Here is a 22981-nt window from a genome sequence, read left to right on the forward strand (position 1 = left end):
CCAACTAATTTTGTATTTTTAGTAGAGACCGAGTTTCTCCATGTTGGTCAGGCTGGTCTCAAACTCCTGACCTCAGGTGATCTGCCCGCCTCGGCCTCCCAAAGTGCTGGGATTACAGGCGTGAGCTACCACACCTGGCCGCAACCTTCCCTCTATTCTCCTGATCATACCAATGATCAGCCTGGTCTGTGTGTATGCCCTGAATTGCAGCTCTTCCTTATCAAATAAAATGTTTTTAAAGATTTGTCTCTATATTATATTTGGCTTTGACATAACTATTCCCAAGGAATTCTATCTTTAAAAATGCATTCTTAAAGAAATGAAAGCACCAGTAAATGGGAGTAAGTATGATAATCTACATCACAGAATTGTTTGTAGTGGCAAAAGTTGCAAACATCCTAATTGTCTATGAGTAAGGAAATGATTGAATAAATTACTGTACATCTATACTAAAGTTAAATTTGTAAGTACTGAAGTACACGCATGGCTATTTTTTTTTCTTTTTGTGGAAACAGGGTCTCACTCTGTCACCCAGGCTGGAGTGCAGCGGCACCATCTTGGGTCACTGCAACCTCTGCCTCCTGAGTTCAAGTGATCCTCGCACCTCAGCCTCCCAAGTAGCTGGAACTACAGGCACGTGCCACCACACCTGGCTAATTTTTGTTTTTGGCTTCTTTCTTAATTGGTATGTTTATTTAAAATATAGACTAATGGGCCGGGCGTGGTGACTCATGCCTGTAACCCCAGCACTTTGGGAGGCCAAGGCAGGTAGATCATGAGGTCAGGAGATCGAGACCATCCTGGCTAAAACGGTGAAACCCCATCTCTACTAAAAGTACAAAAAATTAGCCGGACGTGGTGGTGGGCACCTGTAGTCCCAGCTACTTGGGAGGCTGAGGCGTGAACCCGGGAAGCGGAGCTTGCAGTGAGCCGAGATTGTGCCACTGCACTCCAGCCTGGGCGACAGAGCAAGACTCCATCTCAAAAAAATAAATAAATAAATAAATAAAATAATAATAAAATAAAATATAGACTAATGATCCTGTGCTTCGATGTCATTGTAGTTATGTGCTGATGTCCATAAAACATAACTTATAAGGGACTCTTCACAAATACACTCCAGACAGAAGGGTAATCAGAAATGACTGACAAGACAGTGCCATTTCAGACATACTTCCCTTAATTATTAATACTTGCTAGAAAATGGAGTTTGACATTATTTACAAGTATACCAATATTCACAGAGGCCAACTGTCACAGGCATAAGGGCACACCATGACCAGGAGACCTCATTTCAGACTTCCCAAATATTTTTATATTTTAGCTATTAAGATCAGTTACCAGAGCTAAACTTGTTCTTAACAAGCAGAATTTTTATGTCTATTCAAAGAGTCTCTTACACCTTTCTGGGCCTATTTACTTGCAGAGAACAGTAGAAACTGTAACCAGGCTCTTCATATCATGCATTCACATGTGATCCCCAATCTTCATATGCTGTCCAATTTCTTTAAGATAAATGGAGTGACTCGCAGCAGGGCCATGTAGATGAGAAAGTTCCATATGGAGATCATATCCTCGTGCATCTTCCGTTTCATCTCCGTGAGGTCCAGCTTCCGGGCAAGGCCCTCAATCCGGAAGATCGGGGCTCTAACCAGACTTCAGCTGCCTTGCTCTGCTCTCCCTAGTGGCCCCCTCACACCTGGAACTCGGCCTATCCCCTCCCCCCAGCTAATTTTTGTATTTTTAGTAGAAATGGGGTTTCGCCATGTTGCCCAGGCTGGTCTTGAACTCCTGGGCACAAGGGATCTACCCGCCTCGGTCTCCCAAAGTGCTCAGATTACAGGCATGAACCACCACCCCTGGCCCAATATGGCTATTATTTTTTAAAGTGCTAAATTATGGCCGGGGGCTGTGACTCACGCCTGTAATCCCAGCACTTTGGGAGGCCAAGGTGGGTGAATCACGAGGTCAGGAGATGGAGACCAGCCTGGCCAACATGGTGAAACCCCATCTCTACTAAAAATACAAAAAATTAGCTGGGCGCAGTGGCAGGCGCCTGTAATCCCATCTACTCAGGAAGCTGAGGCTGGAGAATCGCTTGAACCCGGGAGGCGGAGGTTGCAGTGAGCAGAGATCACGCCACTGCAGTCCAGCCTGGGCAACAGTGCGATACTCTGTCTCAAAAAAACAAACAAACAAAAAAAAAATTACCTGGGTGTGGCGGCGCATGCCTGTAATCCCAGCTACCCAGGAGGCTGAGGCAAGAGAACCGCTTGAACCCGGGAGGCAGAGGTTGCAGGGAGCTGAGATGCCACCACTGCACTACAGCCTGGTGACAGAGTGAGACTCCGTCTCAAAAAAAAAAAAAAAAGGGCTAAGTTACATCTAAGTTTCCTATTTTTGTTTAAAAAAACTCCTTGTAGTGGGTTGAATGGTGGACCCCAAAATGATACATCTGTCCATCTGATATGCATGAATGTGACCTATTTGGGAAAATAGTTTTTGTCGATGCAATTAAGGATTTCCAGATGAGATCATCCTAGGTTAGAATGGAACCTAAATCCAATAGCAAAAGTCCTCATAAAAAGAAGGGAAGAAGACAGAAAAGAAGATCACAAAGACAAAGGCAGAGATAGGAGTTATGCTGCCATAAGCCAAGTAATACCTGGAGCCAGCAGCAGCTGGAAGAGGAAAGCAAGGATTCTCCCTTGGAGCCTTCAGAGGGAGGTGTGGCCCAGCTGACACCTTGCTCTCAGATTTCTGGCCTCCAGAACTGTGAACAGAAATATTTCTGTTGTTTTAAGCCACTAAGTTTGTCGTAATTTGTTACAGCAGCTCTCAGAATCAAATACATTCCCACACCCCTTATTTATGTGTATGTGTGTGTATTCATGTTTGCATGAGCACTGAGAGAAGTATACCATTATTAACATTGGTTAGTTCAGGGGAATGATACTGGCTTATTGAAGGCTGAGAGAGTATACGTGTGTGTATATAAATTGAATGTATTTAAATTAAGTATATGGAAGTAAATTAAGACTACAATGAGATACCACTACCTCCCACCAATATGGTTAAAGATAAAAGGACTGATAATACCTAATGCTGGTATGGAGCAATGGAACCTTCATTTATTGCTGGTGGTAAAATTTTATGGTCATTAAAAACAAACTAAAACAAAAACAACAAAAATGCAATTGTTTGATGGTACCTACTAAAAAATGTGTGTATGTGTGTGTATAGACACACACCCTATGACCCAGCAATTCCACTCCTGGCATATACTCAGTAGATAGCGTGTTTAAGACCATCATAAGATATATAAAAATGTTACGGTAGCATCATTCATAACAGCCCCAAAGTGGGAGCAATTCAAAGGTCCATGAAATGTAGAGTAACTAAATTATGGTATATTCATATAACAGAATGCTACACAACAGTGAAAAAGGCTGAACTGCTGCATAGCAGAAAAATAGAGAATTCTTGCACACATAATGTTGAGCAAATGAAGCTAGGCTCACTACAGCACATACCGTGTCATCTCATTTATATAAAATTCAAAAACAGGCAAAACTAATATATGGTGATAATCAGATGGGAGGCATTATCTAAGAGGGTGCTGGAAATGTCCTTTATTGTGATCTGAACATAGTATTCATATACGAGTCATTGAAATATACATTTCAAATGCTGGCTGTTTATTATCATTTCACTGGGATAAATGCCCAAGGAGTTAGTTTTCAAGGAGATGCTATTTAGAATTTATGGAAATTTAGAACTTACTATATTTTCCCAGATTTTCTATAATGAGCAAGCATTGCAGTTTAAGGGTTTGAAAGGTTGGTAGAGACAAAAATTGCATAAGCTGCATGATTATTTCTCACACTTCAGATACTTACCACCTTTATGATTTGCCATATCATGTACTTTAAAAAATACATTTTTTTCTTTTTTTAGATGGAGTCTCATTCTGTTGCCCAGGCTGCAGTGCAGTGGTGTGATCTCAGCTCACTGCAACCTCCTGGGTTCAAGTGATTCTCCTGCCTCTGCCTCCCGAGTAGCCGATATTACAGGCACCCATCACAATACCTGGCTAATTTTTGTATTTAAAAATACAGCCGGGCTCGGTGGCTCACACCTGTAATCCCAGCACTTCGGGAGGCCAAGGCTGGCGGATTACCTGAGGTCAGGAGTTCGAGACCAGCCTGACCAACATGGTGAAACCGCGTCTCTACTTAAAATACAGAATTAGCTGGGCGTGGTGGCTCATGTCTGTAATCCCAGCACTTTGGGAGGCCAAGGTGGGAAGATTGCCTGAGGTCAGTTCGAGACCAGCCTGACCAATATGGTGAAACCTCGTCTCTACTAAAAATATAAAAATTAGCTGGGCATGGTGGTATGCGCCTGTAGTCCCAGCTACTTGGGAGGCTGAGGTAGGAGAATTGTTTGAATTTGGGAGGTGGAGGTTGCAGTGAGCTGAGATTGCACCACTGCACTCCAGACGGGCGACAGAGTGACACTCCATCTCAAAAAAAAAAATACAATTTTAAAAATTTAGTCTTAGCTTTTCAATAAGAGGGATTAAAATATATTATTTTAGTCTGCTCAGCATCCATTCTCCCTTCCTTTTGGCAAAGAACCCTAAATTTTGGGGGGATGATATAGTTTGGCTGTGTCCCCACCCAAATCTCATCCTGAATTGTAGCTCCTATAATTCCCATGTGTCATGGGAGGGACCTGGTGGGAGGTAATTGAATCATAGGGGTGGTTACCTTCATGCTGTTCTCGTGATAGTGAGTGACTTCTCAGGAGATCTGATGGTTTCATAACGGCTTTTCCCCTTTTGCTTTGCACATCTCCTTCCTGCCGTCATGTGAAGCAGGATGTATTCGCTTCCCCTTCTGCCAAGATTGTAAGCTTCCTGAGGCTTACCCAGCCATACACAACTGTGAGTCAATTAAACCTCTTTCCTTTATAAATTATCCAGTCTCGAGTACGTCTTCATTATCAGCGTGAGAATGGACTAATATAGGGGACTACCTATTCCTTATTAGATAAGTCTTGGTTTTACCATCAACTTGCCCTCCTCTTGCTGAGGGATGGGTACCTAACCCATGTAACTTCAGCTGGAGGCACTCCAAGTGACATAAAAACTAAATATACTTGTCAGAATTTCAACCTGCTATCAGCACTGTAAGAAAAAAAAGAAAAAAGCACCTCAGAACACCTACTCTTAAGACCTGAAACTGTTACAATTCTTGACCCTTCCAAAGTCTTGAGTCCTCAACTTTTCCATGACTCTGGAATCTCTCATTCTTTAAGTTTTTTATCAGTAAGTTAATTAATCTGATCCTGTTGCTTGCAAACAAAAATTCCAATATATCATGAAATCAGGTTAGATGTGGTTATATTACTTCAAGTATATATTAACCCATTTCCCATTTGCCCCAAGAATACTCTTGCCTCTAATCCTAAGATAACATTATATACATTTCCATTATATTAGGATTAGAGACAAGTTCTGTTTAGAAATAACTCTAAGAACAGTTTGTGTATTTTCACACTGAAAATTAATTTGCGTCAACCTCAGAGTGTATTTATGTAAAATTAAATGAGCGCTGGCAGCGAGCTGCACTTTTTTTTTCTTTCTTTTTTTTGTTTTTTTTTTTTTGAGACAGAGTCTCGCTCTGTCGCCCAGGCTGGAGTGAGGTGGCGCGATCTCGGCTCACTGCAAGCTCCGCCTCCCGGGGAGCTATGCCTTTCTCCTGCCTCAGCCTCCCGAGTAGCTGGGACTACAGGCGCCTGCCACCATGCCCGGCTAGTGTTTTGTATTTTTAGTAGAGACGGGGTTTCACCATGTTAGCCAGGATGGTCTTGACCTCCTGACCTCGTGATCCACCCAACTCGGCCTCCCAAAGTGCTGGGATTACAGGCATGAGCCACGGCGCCTGGCCACTTTTTTTTTTTCTAAACAGGAAATGGGTTAAATACATAACTCTGTATGAAATATCCATTCATAAGCTACCCTAACAGCCCCCTTGAGTGGTATAAGGCTACAGCCTTTGACCAAAAAAAAAAAGTATTTGACAAAAACTTATGTCATGTGATACATGTTCATAAAAGGAAAGCATTCAATAGGATTATGTCAATTATAGCCAGGCTGGTAGGTAAATTTCTTGTAAACACAAAGGCTCAGCCAGACTGCTGCAAGGAAATGTTCCGGCACTTATGTACCAGCAAGCAGTCATGTCCAACTGGTAAAATAGCAAGAGTAGCATGTGGAATGGAAATTTGTTTTTTTTTTTTTTTTTTTCGAGACAGAGTCTTGTTCTGTTGCTCAGGCTGGAGTGCAGTGGTGCAGTCTCCGCTCACTGCAACCTTCGCCTCCCAGAGTCAAGAAATTCTCTTGCCTCAGCCTCCCAAGTAGTTGGGATTACAGGCACCCACCACCATGCCCAGCTAATTTTTGTATTTTTAGTAGAGACAGGGTTTCACCATGTTGGCCAGGCTGGTCTTGAACTCCTGACCTCAGGTGATCTGCCTGCCTCAGCCTCAGCCTCCCAAAGTGCTGGATTGTAGGTGTGAGCCACCATGCCCAGCCTTGTTTTTTATTTTTTTCTTTGAGATGCAGTCTTGCTCTGTCACCCAGACTGGAGTGCAGTGGTGCAATCTCGGCTCACTGAAATCTCCACCTCCTGGGTTCAAGCGATTCTCCTGCCTCAGCCTTCCAAATAGCTGGGATTACAGGCGCACACCACCATACCTGGCTAATTTTTGTATTTTTAGTAGAGACAGGTTTCATCATATTGGCCAGGCTGGTCTTGAACTCCCGACCTCATGATCTGCCTGCCTTGGCCTCCCAAAGTGCTGGGATTACAGGCACCTTTTTTAAATTATTGAAACAGGGTGTCACTTTGTCACCCAGGCTGGAGTGCAGTGGCGTGACCTTGGCTCACTGCATCCTCAACTTCCCAGACTCAAACCATCCTTCCACCTCAGTCCCCCAAGTAGCTGGGACTACAGGTGTGCACTACCACATCTGGCTAATTTTTGTGCTTTTTGAGGAGATGGGGTTTTGTCATGTTGCCCAGGCTGGTCTCAAACTCCTGGCCTCAAGCGATCCTCCCACCTCAGCCTCCCAAAGTGCTGAGATTACAAATGTGAGCTACTGCACCTGGCCATGTATTTCTACAAAAGTTATGTTATAATCAAATTTGAAAATCTCAACTTTTCCAAGCAAATGATCCAATAGCAGGCTATTTATAAACTTTCAATGTGCATGAGATAGTTACTGCTATGTAAAAGATCGTTTTGTTTTTAAGAAGTGAAGGTGCGGGGAAAAAAAACAAACCTGTAGTAAGTTTCATATCTTTTGGGAATTTATAGGGAAGTACATTTGAGCATACACATTGTCATTCTCCTTTTCTCAGTGACAGTTTTATGATTTGGCCACCTCTACAGATAATATATTCCAATTATGTAATTGCTATATAGCAAATACATTAGCTGATAAAGTTGTAGGAGGCAATGTAATAAATGTTCTTACTCAGCTTTGGTCTAACAGATAACTATGACGGACAATTTCATAAAAATAACAGACCAAGTATTTTTAAGTTGAGAGAGAGAGAGAGTGAGTGTGTGTGTGTGTGTATGTTTTGAGACAGGGTCCCACTCTATCGCCCAGGGTGGAGGGCAGTGGTGCAATCTCGGCTCACTGCAGCCTTGACCTTCTGGGTTCAGGTGATCCTCCCACTTTAGCCTCCCAAGTAGCTGGGACTACAGGCATGCACCACCACACCCAGCTAATTTTTTTTTTTTTTTTGGTAGAGATGGAGTTTTTCTGTGTTGCCCAGGCTGGTCTCAAACTCCTGAGCTCAAATGATCCACCTGCCTCAGCCTCCCAAAGTGCTGGGATTACAGGCGTGAGCTACTGTGCTCAGCCTATATAAAAATTTTTTAAGTTTTTGGAAAATGTCAGAAATCAATGTTCCCTTTTAGCCCTATTTTCAAAAACAGGCTAGAGTTTGATAAATGGATCACAACTTCTTACACATGCTACTAACAGAAGAGGCATTCAAAAATAAATGACTGATGGCTGGGCGAGTGGATCACTTGAGATCAGGAGTTTGAGACCCGCCTGGCCAAGATGGTGAAACCCCATCTCTACTAAAACTACAAAAAATTAGCCAGGCGTGGAAGTGCAGGTTGCAGTGAGCGGAGATCGCACCATTGCACTCCAGCCTGGATGACAAAGCGAGACTCTGTTTTAAAAAAAAAAAAAAGTAACTGATAAAACTGACCACAGTGTATTTTGGGCAGTAATAGCTGCTACTTCTCATTTTCAGCAGGACTTAATGAAAATTGCTAATGATAACGCACTACCTCCTCTTGAGAATGATACGAAATATGATTTTTGATGTTTAAAGGGGAGGTTCCATAGAATTTGGTATTTTCCAAATCATATTCTAAATCTGGTACTATCTTACCTAATAATTTTATCTTTCTTTAGCAACAAGCCCTAAGAATATCCAAACTAAATAAAGTCATTACATGAATTTACTTTTTAAAATTATTCTCCTAAGACCGGGCATGGTGGCTCATGCCTGTAATCCCAGCACTTTGGGAGGCCGAAGCAGGCAGATGATTTGAGATCAGGAGTTTGAGACCAGGTTGGCTAACATGGTGAAACCCTGTCTCTACTAAAAATACAAAAAAACTAGCCGGGTGTGGTAGTGCACGCCTGTAATCCCAGCTACTTGGGAGGCTGAGGCAGAACTGCTTGAACCTGGGAGGCAGAGGTTGCAGTAAGCCAAGATTGTGCCACTGCACTCCAGCCTCGGCAACAGAGCAGGACACCATCGCAAAAAAAAAAAAAGCTATTCACCTGTATTTTCCCTTAATATCCTATAATTGACCTGTTTCCCTCTTTATAAGTTCAGCTACTTTTAGTTACCTTAACTATACCACATGGTGGTGTCATGATCGGTGTCAATGTATCGCGTATATATATATATTACAATATACCACATGATAGGTGTCATATACTCCAACAATTAGACTTAATTTTCTTCCTCTCCGATAATTTTTCCGCCTGCTTTAAGGAAACATCTGGTCATACTGCAGTTAAAAATCAAACCTCTTAACAATGAATTTATTTAATTAAATGCCATAAAAATTAATCAAGAATGGCCAGGGATGGTGGCTCACGCCTGTAATCCCAGCACTTTGGGCAGCGGTGGAAGGTGGCTCACTCAAGCTCAGGAGTTGGAGACCAGCCTGGGAAACATGGCAAAACCCCTATCTCTACCAAAAATATAAAAATCAGCCAGACGTGGTGGCGTGCGCCTGTAGTCCCAAATGCTTGGGAGACAAGACTGAGGCAGGAGGATCACCTGGGCCCTGGAGGTTGAGGCTGCAGTGAGCCATGTTCATGCCACTGCACTCAGCCAGGGTGACAAGGCAAGACCCTGCCTCAAAAAAAAAAAAAAAAGTACTAATGATTAATTACATCCTAGAGATCTTCCTTATTCTAATATCCATTTTATTTTGGAAACGTAGCTTTCCCTCGATTTATAAGAATTAAAAGGTCTAAAGTTCTTCCATTCCACAGGATAAACTAAAGAAATTACTCATTTAAAAAAAAAGGCAAAGAAAAGAGCTTAAAACATGAAAAGTTTTTTTGTACTTATGGCTTATTACTCTGTGTAGAAATTCTGGAGACAGAATTACAGAAATTAGGCCCACAAAGAATCTTTGTGGTACAATCAGATTTCTTTATTATTTCTTTTATTAGAATGTAACTTAAGCTACTGTAATTTTTGTCTTTGTGACTATAATCATAGAATATTCCGAAGACTAAAGTTAACCAAAGATCCAGAACAATGTTTTAATTTAATGAAAAATCTAGGCTAATATGAAGATAGAAACTCAGGCTAAAAAACTTCAGCTGGGTGGGATGGCTCACGCCTGTAATCCCAGCTCTACGGGAGGCCAAGAGGGGTGGCTCACCTGAGGTTAGTAGTTTGAGACCAGCCTGGCCAACATGGTGAAACCCCATCTCTTCTAAAAACACAAAAATTAGACGGGCGTGGTGGCGGGCGCCTGTAGTCCCAGCTCCTCAGGAGGCTGAGGCAGGAGAATCGCTTGAACACAGGTGGCGGAGGTTGCAGTGAACTGAGATGGCACCACTGCGCTCTAGCCTGGGCGACACAGCAAGACTCTGTCTCAAAAAGAAAAACAAAAAAACAAAAAAAAAAACCTAAAAAACTTCCTGGTTGTCGAATTCAGTATTAGACACAAAAAATTCCAGCCTATTTATGGGTGGTACCACTGGTAAGAGACAAATCACAAGATATTATATTAGGCTAACTTCAAGATCTGTCCATTCAGATAGTGGTTGATATATTGGATGATCAGAAAAATTTGTTAAATTACATTATGTGAAAAATCAAGTATTTGTAGAATACTTATTCTATTTACTACTACAATGGCATTTTTATTCTCTTTGACATAGTTTTGTGTTTACTTCAGAGTGCAGCAAGGTCTCAAACCTTAATTTCTCCAGGTTACATATTTCCAAATTTATAACTACCATCAAGACTCAAGTTTTAGAAGAGGCTGAGAACAGAAAATATGGTACTCATTCCAAAATATGTTAAAGCTATAAGTAGAACTGAGACCTCAGTTTACATCCACTTAGTTTCTATTCCAGTGGTTTGAAGTATCTGTTGTAAATTGTTCAAGCAAGCTTTGTAAATTGATTTTTTTTTTTTTTTTTTTGAGGCAGAGTCTTGCTTTGTTGCCCAGGCTGGAGTGCAGTGGTGCAATATCTGCTGACTGCAACCTCTGCCTTGGGTTCCAGTGATTTTCCTGCCTCAGCCTCCTGAGTAGCTGAGATTACAGGCATGTGCCACCACACACCTGGCTAGTTTTTTTTTTTTTTTTGTATCTTTAGTAGAGATGAGGTTTCATTATGTTGGTCAGGCTGGTCTCAAACTCCTGACCTCAAGTGATCCGCCCGCCTCGGCCTCCCAAAGTGCTGGGATTACGGGCATGAGCCACCGCACCTGGCCCTTTAAGTTGACTTCAAAGCAAAATGGACCTTAACTTCTATTATACATTTAAGTGTACTTCAAAGATCTACTTTATCCTTATCCTCAGAAACTGTGAGGAAAAAAAAACTATGTTAACAAAGCTGATGACAAAGATTCTTTATAAGAGATCCTATTATCTGATCATATTACCTAATAAATTATATATGAATGTTCAATAATAAAAATAATGTTCACCAATATGTCACATGCATGGTTAGTGTTTTATTCTTTGAAGATTGCTTCTAAAACATCGCACTAAGTAAAGCTGAAAGGATAAAGTTTAAAATAGTTTTTAAAGGATAAGTTATAACACATGTAATGACTGTCCACTCTACAAAATCTTGATCTTAGAGCTTATGATACACCCAGTTGGCAGTAGCACCCAGGTTTTCCAAATAGCCAGTCATCACTTTTCTCTTGTCTGCATAGACTTCTTCTCATTAGCTGCCTTCTGCTTTTGTTGCATGATCTCACAGTCCCTACAATGAGGGAAAAGTCTATAAGTTGTTACAGAAAAACCAATTATATATTCTCACTTGTTTTCTACACATAACCCATTCAGTGTATTAGAAGACAATTTAAAAGATGATATAAACTTTCTTGTCTTTCCATTTTCATGGCTGGAGACAAAATGGAAAGACAAAGACTAGAAAGGCTTTGAAGTCAGATCTTATTCTGAATACCATCTCTGTCATCACGACCTTGGGCAAATAACCTCAAAGCCCTTTCAAAATCCGGGCAATATGTACCAAGGTTGTTACAAGGAATCACTATTAATATATAAAAGTGTGTGACATTAGGCAGCTACATGTAGAAATAATAGCTATTACTCTTGGTTGTTAACTAGTTAATTCATTCTAATTTTTTTCCTTGAAAGAAGAGGCACTTAAGAACTCTCCTAGATATCCTAACTGGTGTCTATGACTAGAACATAGATATTATGAAGGATTTCAGTTTCTTACAAGCAAAAAAGCCCAAAAGCTAGTCACTAAAACTGGATTACAATAAAGAAAAGCTGGATGTTCAGGGTACTTTTTTTTTTTTTTTTGAAACGGAGTCTCGCTTTGTTGCCCAGTCTGGAGTGCAGTGGCACGATCTTGGCTCACTGCAACCTCCGCTTCCTGCGTTCAAGCAGTTCTTCTGCCTCAGCCTCCTGAGTAGCTGGGACTACAGGCACGTGCCACCACACCCGACTAATTTTTGTATTTTAAGTAGAGACGAGGTTTCACCATATTGGCCAGGCTGGTCTTGAACTCCTGACCTCGTGATCTGCCTGCCTCAGCCTCCCAAAGTGCTGGGATTACAGGCGTGAGCCACCGCACCCAGCCCTTAACCCTTTTCATCTCCAGTCAAACTGACATGTGCCATATAAACTGTGAACTATGACTGGACTACCTGGGTTAGGTGATTCATGAGTCCATGGACCCATATTTTAAAAATAGACTAAACGGCCATGTATTCAACATCTACTGTGTGTCAAGCACTCTACCAGCTCTGGTTAAAGTTCCACAACTCTGACTTACTAACCTCATGTTTCAAATTTTTTAATTTTTTATTTATTTTTTTTGAGACACAGTCTTGCTCTGTTGCCCAGGCTGGAGTGCAGTGGCACAATCTTTGCTCACTGCAACCTCCACCTCCCTGGTTGAAGCGAGTCTCCTGCCTCAGTTTCCCAAGTAGCTGGGATTACAGGCATGTGCCACCACGCCCAGCTAATTTTTGTATTTTTAGTAGAGACAGGGTTTCACCATGTTGGCCAGGCTTGTCTCGAACCCCTGGCCTCAAGTTGATCTGCTCGCCTCGGCCTCCCAAAGTGCTGGAATTACAAGTGTGAGCCACTGAGCCTGGCCTGTTTTAACTTTTTGAGGAACTGCTAAACTGATTTCCACAGCCATGATGGTAAGACATTGCTGTAAAGCCAATAGCAAAAACAAGGGAATAGAAGAAAGGCAAAATAGGCCAGTGGCTCACGCCTGTAACCCCAGCACTTTGGGAGGCTGAGACAGGCGGATCACCTGAGGTCAAGAGTTTGAGACCAGCCTGAGCAACATGGAGAAACCCCATCTCTACTAAAAATACAAAATTAGCCAGGCATGGTGGTGCATGCCTGTAATCCCAGCTACTTGGGAGGCTGAGGCAGGAGAATCACTTGCACCTGAGAGGTGGAGGTTGCAGTGAGCCGAGATTGCGCCATTATACTCCGCCTGGGCAACAAGAGCGAAACTCCGTCTCAAAAAATAAAAAAATAAAAATAAAGAAGAAAGGCAAAATAACACAGCTACAGGCTGTTCTGCCTATAAAGTAGCCAATGTTTATTTCTTTACTTCCTAATAAACTGGCTTTCACTAAAAAACAAAAACAAAAACATAGCTATAAAGAAATGAAGTATAGTGGAAAAAGAACCATGACAGTTACTTCTCTATTTGAAACCAAGCTCTCTTGTGCTTGCTGTATAACTTTAGTAATGGTACTGAAGTTCAGAGCCTCAGTTTCCTATTCTACAGATTAGTGCTAACACCATTTTTCAGGGTTATGATGAATAAAGAATAATGTATATAGAATATCTAGCATAGAACTTTATAAGGAGTGCATATCTGGTAAACAATGACAATTTCTGAACCAAGCTAGACTAGGTTCTCCAATAAAAATACTATTGCAGGGTCACTGATTGATATCATGTTCGTTTTTACTCTAATGTGAGTAAACAGAAATTGAAGACAAAGCTTATCACTTTAATAATAAATGTTAGGGCTGGGCATGGTGGCTCACACCTGTAATTCCAGCACTTTGGGGGACTGAGGTGGGCAAATCACTTGACCCCAGAAGTTCAAGACCTGCCTGGACAACATGATGAAACCTCATTTCTACAAAAAATACAAAAACTATCTGGGCTTGGTGGTGTGCCCTTGTAGTCCCAGCTACTCAGAAGGCTGAGGTGGGAGGGTCACTTGAGCCTGGGAAGCAGAGCTTGCAGTGAACCGAGACTGGCACTGCACTCCAGTCTGGGTCACAGAGTAAGACTCCATCTCCGAAAAAAAAAAAAAAAAAGTGTCAGGACCTTTGCCTTAAATTAAGGTCTCTAATCTCATTAATCAATGATTCTTAATAGTGGCTGCACATTAGAATCACCTGGGAGCTGTTTTAAGCTCAGTTTAAGGTATAACTGGGTGGGATGGGAGGCTGGGGGAGGGATAGTATCAGGAGAAATACCTAATGTAAATGATGAGTTGATGGGTGCAGCAAACCAACATGGCACATGTATACCTATGTAACAAACCTGCACGTTGTGCATATATACCCTAGAACTTAAAGCGTAATAATAAAAAAAAAATTCAAAAAAAAGGTATAACTGGGCCAGTGTGGTGGCTCACGCCTGTAATCTCAGCACTTTGGGAGGCCGAGGCGGGCGGACCACTTGAGGTCAGTAGTTTGAGACCAGCCTGGCCAACACGGTGAAACCCAGTCTCTACTAAAAATACAAGTTAGCCGGGCATGGTGGCAGGCGCCTGCAATCCCAGCTACTTGGATTGCTGAGGCAGGAGAATTGCTTAAGCCCAGGAGGCGGAGGTTGCAGTGAGCCGAGATTACGCCACTGCACTCCAGCCTGGGCAACAGAGTAAGACTCTGCCTTTAAAAAAAAAAAAAAGGCATAACCTAAGTACAATAAAATTTACCTAGGGTGCTTTTTAATGCCCGACCTCTGACCAATTAAATCAGAACTGGATGAAAGATAAATGTTTGAGCATAGAGATATCCCAATTATCCCGATTTGATCATTACACATTGTACACATACAGGTGTTTTTTTTTTTTTTTAGGCTGAGTCTTGCTCTGTCGCCCAGGCTGGAGTGCGGTGGCGCGATCTCAGCTCACTGCAAGCCCCGCCTCCCAGGTTCACGCCATTCTCCTGCCTTAGCCTCCTGAGTACCTGGGACTACAGGCGCCCGTCACTGCGCCTGACTAATTTTTTGTATTTTTAGTAGAGATAGGGTTTCACCGTGTTAGCCAGGATGGTCTCCATCTCCTGACCTCGTGATCCACCCACTTTGGCCTCCCAAAGTGCTAGGGTTACAGGCATGAGCCACCGCGCCCGGCCACACACTTGGCTAATTTTGTATTTTTAGTAGAGATGGGGTTTCTCCATGTTGGTCAGAATGGTCTTGAGCTCCCGACCTCAGGTAATCCACCCGCTTTGACCTCCCAAAGTGCTGGGATAACAGGTATGAGCCACCACGCCAGCCAGTTTTTGTTGTTTTTTTGAGACAGGGTCTCACTCTGTCACCCAGGCTGGAATGCAGTGGCAGGATCTTGGCTCACTGCAACCTCCGCCTCCCACGTTCAAGTGATTCTCCTGCCTTAGCCTCCCAAGTGGCTGGGACTACCCAGCCCACATACAGGTATTAAAATATCACATGTACCCCCAAAATATGTACAACTATTGTAATTCAATTTTTTAAAAAAACAAAAAATCAAAACAGCATAAGGCAAGGCTTGAGTAGCTGTCAAGGTTTCCCAGGTGATTCTAATGTGCAGCCAGGATTGAGAACCGCTAACAAGCCACACTGAAGCACGTGCAGTCAGTTATTCACTTAACCTCCAAGTTCCATATGGACAAAATCATTTGAGAATAAAATTAAGCTTTGATTAGCTCTTTTAGAAACATGAATGTACTTGTTTTTACTTAAGCTTCAGTCTAAAGTATTTCTGTAGCAGTTTTACATTGGCACATATAGTCATATATTAAGGCTATGTACATGAATTCTCTCCAATGCAATGGATCTTCGGAAATCAGCATAGCTAGCTATCATACATATACTTTTTCGTATCTTCTTCAGAACTATTATCATTATATATTAATAATTGAGTCCGTTGTCATCCAGAGTACTTTGGGTAGGCTGTCTGCTTTGAAAATGTAACTCTAGCACCTCACAGTGTTTTGCATATGGAAGATGTTATTTTGCTGAAGAAAGTTTTTTTTTTTTTTTTGATACGGAGTTTCCCGCTTAGTACCCAGGCTGGAATGTAATGGCACAATCTTCACTCGCTGCAACCTCCCCCTCCCAGGTTCAAGCGATTATCCTGCCTCAGCCTCACGAGTAACTGGGATTACAGGCATGTGCCACTACACCCAGCTAATTTTGTATTTTTAGTAGAGATACGGTTTCACTATGTCGGTCAGGCTGGTCTTGATCTCCTGACCCCAGGTGATCCACCCACCTTGGCCTTCCAAAGTGCTGAGATTACAGGCGTGAGCCACCGCGCCCAGCCTATAAAAAGTTCTTATGGTTGTTGAGGAGCTGCATGAGTCTCTGAGAAACAAATAACAGCTTCAGAGCTTTACGTTCTTTATCTATAGGTTGGGATGTCTACCCCACGTGGTTTTAGTCCGCCTGGCATAAATCATTAGGCCCTGTTCTACCAAGGGCTTAACAAAGTGCTTTCTGTTCCCCAAAATGAGGCTTTTTTTTTTTTTTTTTTTTTTTTGAGACCGGGTATAACTCTGCCACCCAGGCTGGAGTGCAGTGGTGCAATCGCAGCTCACTGCGGCCTTAACCTCCTGGGCTCAAGCAATTCTCCCGCCTCAGCCTCCGGAGTAGCCGAGACCACAGCCATGTGCCACCATGCCCGGCCAATTTAAAAAAATATTTTGTAGATACAGGGGCTGGCTATGTTGTCCAAGTTGGTCTCAAACTCTTGGCTTCAAGCAGTCCTCCCGACTCTCCCAAACTGCCGGGATTACAGGCATGAGGCAACACACCCAGCCCAAAATGTGGTCTCAATCACAACGTCAGTGACTTTAGAATTAAATTAGTACCACGTACCTCTGCTTTCTCTGAGAGGCAGTCAAGCTATCCTCTTTTCTCTTTCCCTTGCTAATTTCCTGGGTTTTCTTCATGTTTTTCTGGCGGGCAAGTTCTCGTTGATTTCCACCTACAAAGTCAAAGTCATGCTCTTTTCCCATCTCCAAAATTATTAATAATTTCAATAAACAGGTCTTATTTAAATGCATCTTTAGTTTGTGTTTTAATAGATAAACTAGCAGAGTAACAGATAGATGGTGTTCCCAGATCTGACAATACGAAGTGGCTTAAACACTTACAGAGTATTATCATACCAATCTAGATGGTCACTAGCTATAAATACCAGATAATTTAAAACAGATATTCGAATCTTGGGCCAGTATCCCAAAATAAGTTCTGGCTTTTCAGGGGAGTGGGTGGAAGGAGAAAGCTAGATACAGAGATCACAAGTTCAGCCCATCACTTGAGAGTTACCTTTATCCCCATGCAGAGGCGGAGAGGGGTGGATGGGGACTGAACAGATTGAAGAAGTCTGCGAAAGGCAGTGTGGGCCTTTACATCCTTATTCTAGCCTGCAAGGTAGGCTTCATTGTTTTCGTTTTGCAGAACAGACTGACCTAACACCTAGGACTGGTAGAAACGAACATCAAATTTAGGACCGGCTATAAAGCCTCCTGTTTATTCGGCTATTACCTGCGAGCGCCAAACAAAAGAACTAGGGAGGCGACTCACTGGAGTTCCCGGTCCTTACTAGGCCTTAAGACTTGAGGCATCAGCTATAAAATGCCTCCAAACAAGGACCCTCCCGGGGTGGCCGTGTCCACATCTCCGGGGTGTGTTCTTTACCGCACAAACTCGCACCAGAGGGGCAGGCACCCGTCCGGCCTGGGAAGCCGGACCGGAACCATCCGCGAGCTCTCTTCTCTCTCTGCCGACTGAAGCGGGGATCCCCGCACTGCGCGACCCAAGGGGATTCTCCAGCCGGACCCCGCCTCCCCCGCCCGCCGCGCCTCAGCGCGAGGCTCCCACGCCGGACGCTCCCCGCCGCTTCCCACCCCCGTCTGCACACTCACGGGCCATGCCGACCACCGACGGAGCCTGGAAGAGAGCAACTCGGAAAAGCAACGGCTCTCTGGCACTCTGGGCTACCGTCACCACCGTCGAGGCTGAGCCCTCGTGGGCCCTCCGCCCGGCTGCTCCTCCGCTCTGTTCCGCCAACGGCCCCGCCCACTGGAGGCCCGACAGCAGTCGCCGGCATGGCCGGCGCGTCACTGCGCGTGCGCGGCCGGGGCTGGGCCGGGCTCCGAAGCTCGGCCGGGGCTCCGAAGCTCGGCCGGCGCTCCGAAGCTCGGCCGGGGCTCCGAAGCTCGTGGAGACTTGGCGGCGGCGGGAGCCCTGCTGCTACACACGCCTGGGAGAGCCCAGCGAGAGCCCAGAAAGCGGGTTCTGTTCTGCCGGAGGGATAGGCGTGTGTGGATTTTCCCCACTGTGCGCCAGGCACAGGGGCTCCACCAGCTCCCCACCTGTTTTTTTTTTTTTTTTTTTAATAGGAAATCACAATAAAAACTACAATATCTTACTTTTTGGCAAAGAACATTAGCTTTCATTCGTCCCCTTGCGGAGGCGGAGAGGGGCGGATGGAGACTGAACAGATTGACGGTAACTCTGCAAAAGGCACTGTCCTTTACATATTTTCCTTCCTTATTCTAAACACAACTCTGCAAATTAGGCTTCATTGTTTTCATTTTGCATAAGAGACAGACTTAACCGCGTAGGAATTGATATGAGAATAAAATTTAAGACGGACTCTAAAGCGTATTTATTTTCCAGTTTATTCCAGTGCCCTTGTCACGATCCACAGTGCTTTAGGAGTTTTAGGCTACTGACTGTGCTTAGGTTGTTTGGTGGGGAGAGAATGGCAGGGAGGGCAGCCTTAACCACAATTCAGAATAGCCCAGAATAACCTCGGAACCTACGTAAAAGCTGTGGACCATCTGCCATTGGTAGAAAACACGTGTAGAGATGCTTCTACGGCTCATGTGGCATATAATGGTACTTCATCTCTTTCATTGTCTCACACACACACACACACACACACACACACACGAATAAAAACAAAGGAGATACGACCAAACTTCAATTATTACCTCATAAAATAGTCTATTTTAAAGAAGGTGGAGAAAGTGAAGACTGAGGAGCTCTGGAGATGAATTGTCTGGGTTGAAAGTCCATCTCTACTAATTAGTAGCTTTGTCAACTTGGACACTATTTCATTATGTTAAAGCGTTCTTACCTGTAAAATGGGGAGGTATGTACCTTCTTCATTAACTTAATTAATGTATGTGAAGTACTAGGTCCCCAGCATATGGTAGCACTCAACATGTTAGCTCTTACTGTCATTATTCTTTCAAATTCAGAGAGCCTCGCACCCCACCTCTCTTGCTTAATACTGCTAGCGTCTGTTTCCACTTAGTGAAGTAACTTGAAGGGAAAAGATTGACCTTCTGGCAACATGTTTTGTTTTGGAGACAGTGTCTCACTCTGTTGCCCAGACTGGAGTACACTGGCACAATCTTGGCACACCACAGCCTCAGCCTCCCAGGTTCAAGCGATTCTTGTGCGGCAGCCTCCCAGTAGCTGGGATTACAGGCGTCTGCTACCTTGCCCCGGCTAATTTTTGTATTTTTAGTAGAGATGGCTTTTTGCCTTGTTGGCCTGGCTGATCTTGAACTCCTGGCCTCATGTGATCCGTCTTGCCTCGGCCTCCCAAAGTGCTGGGATTTCAAGCATGAGATTTCAACCATTCCAGCCTCTGGCACAGTTCTTTATAGAGATAAGATCATCTAAAGAGGGAATGGGGTGGGATTGGAAGGTAAGTGGTAGAGTTTTTTTGTTTGTTTTGCTTTGTTTTTTAGATGGAGTCTCGCTCTGTCGCCCAGGCTGGAGTGCAGTGGTGTGATCTCAACTCACTGCAAGCTCTGCCTCCTGGGTTCACGCCATTCTCCTGCCTCAGCCTCCCAAGTAGCTGGGACTACAGGCGCCTGCCACCACACCCGGCTAGTTTTTTGTATTTTTTTTCGTAGAGACAAGGTTTCACCATGTTAGCCAGGATGGTCTCGATCTCCTGACTTCGTGATCCACCTGCCTCTGCCTCCCAAAGTGCTGGGATTACTGGCGTGAGCCACCGCGCCCGGCTGGTGAGTGGTAGAGTTGTTTTTGTATGTGCTCTCAATTTAATCTAATTGAACATTTTTCTTTGCAGCTGAAAAATTTTGCAGTTTTTAAGTTGTAGGGCTACACATGATATACCCGATGTACACAAAATGTGTTGGGTGTGTCTCTCAGAGAACAGTAGAGATTTAAAAAATTACTATGATGCCACTAAGAATTTACTCCACAAACTTGTGTAACAAATGTCTTATAACTTTATATTTAATAATAAAATTTAATCTGATTCTGTTCCCATCCCTTTACAGGTGGGAAATTAAATCTTAGTCACTATTTACTTTCTGACCTGTAAAAACTTGGGAGAATGCCCTAATTTCTTAAGTGGAACAGAAGACCATCTGGGGAAAGGCCCTGTGTCTTCAGTTGTTATCAGAATATGCTGTTCAAAGCTGTGTAGTCCTGGCAGTGGCTCCAAGATTCCTGAGACATCTTTAGCAGGGGATTCTCTCGAATTCTTGAGCTTCTTTAAATAAAGAAGATAATACTGAGATCCTGTTCCTTTTCCAGAGTATTGCAGGGAGCCCACAGAATCCACAGACCTCCTCTTTCCTCCTTCCTTCCTTCCTCTCTTTTTTTTTTTTTTTTTTTTTGAGACAGGGTCTCACTTTGTCACCCAGGCTGTAGTGCAGTGGTGTGATCTTGGCTCACTGCAACTTCCGCCTCCTGGGCTCAAGCAGTCCTCCAACCTCAGCCTCCTGAGTAGCTGGGATTACAGGCACAAGCCACCATGCTCAGCTAATTTTTGTATTTTTGGTAGAGATGAGGTTTCACCATGTTGGTTAGGCTGGTCTTAAACTCCTGGGCTCAAGTGATTCGCCTGCCTCAGCCTCCCAAAGTGCTGGGATTACAGGTACAAGCTGTGCCTGGCCTCCAGACTTTCATTTTCTCCATAGTCTTAGAGACATATCTTATCTCTTCTCTGCTTTCAGTCTTGCTTTCCTAGTCTCAAAAACACTTGCCTCTTTTTTGTTCTCCCTTGAGATGATCAATTTCTTCAGTCAGTTCAGAATTTTATTCCTTTGACATTTTGTTATTAATGTATCACCATATTCTTGTAGGATTTTCTTTTCCTTCCAGTAAGAAAGTCAGGCCTTTGTGTTCCCATGAGTCAGGGGATTTGTATCACTGGTTCAAACATTGGCCCAATACCTCCAAGGCCAACCTCAGCTCTGGCTATTTTTCCTCTCATCATAGAGGACTTCCCTAGCCACTCTACTGCCAGCCTCCCTCCCATTACTTTCTATCACATCGTCCTGTACATTTCTCTCTTTTTTTTCTTATTATTATTAAATTTTTGTTTTAGGGACAAGGTTTCACTCTGTCACCCACGCTGGAGGGCAGTGGCACTATCATAGCTCACTGCAGCCTGGACCTCCTGCCTCAGCCTTCCAGGTAGCTGGGGCTAGAGGTGGGAGCCATCACAGCCACCACATGTGGGTAATTTGTTTTAGGGGTCTCAATATTTTGAGCAGGTTGGTCTGGAAGTCTTGGGCTCAAGAGATCCTCCCACTTCAGCCTCCTCAGTAGCTGGGATTATAGGCGTGCCTTGCCATGCCGGGCATTCAACCGTTAAATTTGTTTCATGACATTTGATACACTTTATTTTATTGTAACTAATTAATTAATTCATTTATTTTAAGACAGAGTCTCACTCATTCTGTCACCCAGGCTGGAGTGCAGTGGTGCCATCTTGGCTCCCGGCAGCCTCTGCCTCCAGGGTTCAAGCAATTCTCCTGTCTCAGCCTCCCATAGCTGGGATTACAGGCTTGCACCACCAGGCCTAGCTCATTTTTGTATTTTTAGTAGAGATGGAGTTTAACCATGTTGGCCAGGCTGGTCTCGAACTCCTGACCTCAAGCAATCTGCCTTGCCTTAGCCTCCTAAAATGCTGGGATTACAGGCATGAGCCACCACGCCCGGCCTGATACATTTTAAAAATATCTTGTTCATTTCTTTTTTGTATTTTCTCCTCCCAAATCCAGAACGTCTTGTTTACTGCTACCTCCTGAAGCAGATTAAGAATGCTCACAATAATTTACAAAGTTTCAACTATAATAATTTTTCAACAGGCTGGAATATAGTGGTATGATCTCGGGTGATACATTCATATTAAAAAGTACACAAGGAGGTTGGGCTCCTTGTGTACTTTTTAATGTTGAAAAGAGGAAAAGACGTGGTGGCTCACGTCTGTAATCCCAGCACTTTGGGAGGCCAAAGTGCTTGAGCCTAGGAGTTCAAGATCAGCCTGGGCAACATGATGAACCCCGTCTCTACTAAATATATATATATATAAAAAATTAGCCGGGTGTGGTGGCGCGCGCCTGTGGTCCCAGCAACTTGGGAGGCTGTGAAGGGAGGATCGCCTGAGCCTGAGAGGTGGAGACTGCAGTGAGCCAAGATCACGCTACTGCACGCTCCAGCCTAGGCGACAGAGCAAGGACCTGTCTCAAAGGACAAAAACAAAAAAGTACACAAGGGCGTACGGTAAATGGTCTTCCTACCACGACGTGTTTTCCAGAAACGCAATCCTCTCCTGGTAGGTAACTATTATCAGTTTCTTCACACCAGCATTTTTAATCTATGTCTACTCAATTTAGAATTTCTAAGCCCTTCAGGACCTTCAAAAAACAAAATCGGCGAGCGATTTTAATAGTTCCAATAACGGTTTGAGCAGAGAAGTTGACTTTCTTCTTTTCCTCTTTTCAACTACTCCTAAGGAGTCCTGGAGAAGAAAGAGCAAATATCTCTGCATCTCAATTTCTGGTCCGCAGGTAACCCAGCCTCAGTAGCTTGGTAGTTACCATGGCTCCCAGTGCTGTGCGTCTGACGTCATTCTGCGGCGCTGGCTGATGGCGCAATC

General features: G+C 43.6%; 1 protein-coding gene and 1 pseudogene across 2 annotated transcripts; both read right to left on the reverse strand.

Annotated features, from left to right (window-relative positions):
- Nucleotides 1-1157: 1157 nt before the first annotated feature.
- SERF1A (small EDRK-rich factor 1A) lies at nucleotides 1158-18166 on the reverse strand. Of its 2 annotated transcripts, none has more exons than XM_012497117.2 (3): nucleotides 17967-18166; nucleotides 16915-17023; nucleotides 1158-2773 (listed from the first exon to the last, which is right to left on the reverse strand). In XM_012497117.2, the coding sequence occupies exons 1-3, from the start codon at nucleotides 17971-17973 to the stop codon at nucleotides 2557-2559; spliced, it is 333 nt and encodes a 110-aa protein (XP_012352571.1). In that variant the 5' UTR covers nucleotides 17974-18166; the 3' UTR covers nucleotides 1158-2556. The 2 variants fall into 2 exon arrangements, with proteins under 2 accessions (XP_012352571.1, XP_004091287.1); XM_004091239.3 differs by lacking the exon at nucleotides 1158-2773 and adding an exon at nucleotides 11196-11572.
- Nucleotides 1483-1649, reverse strand: LOC115831164 (annotated as a pseudogene).
- Nucleotides 18167-22981: the final 4815 nt, after the last annotated feature.

The sequence above is a fragment of the Nomascus leucogenys genome, chromosome 18 (genome assembly GCF_006542625.1).
Source record: "Nomascus leucogenys isolate Asia chromosome 18, Asia_NLE_v1, whole genome shotgun sequence".
Taxonomy (NCBI): domain Eukaryota; kingdom Metazoa; phylum Chordata; class Mammalia; order Primates; family Hylobatidae; genus Nomascus; species Nomascus leucogenys.

Excerpts from the sequence above, each read along its gene's own strand:
- SERF1A (XM_012497117.2), bottom strand. Across the intron at positions 2,774-16,914 it reads GCCTCTCAGAGAAAGCAGAG|TTCTGGAGGCCAGAAATCTG; the intron begins GTACGTGGTACT and ends TTCTGTTCACAG.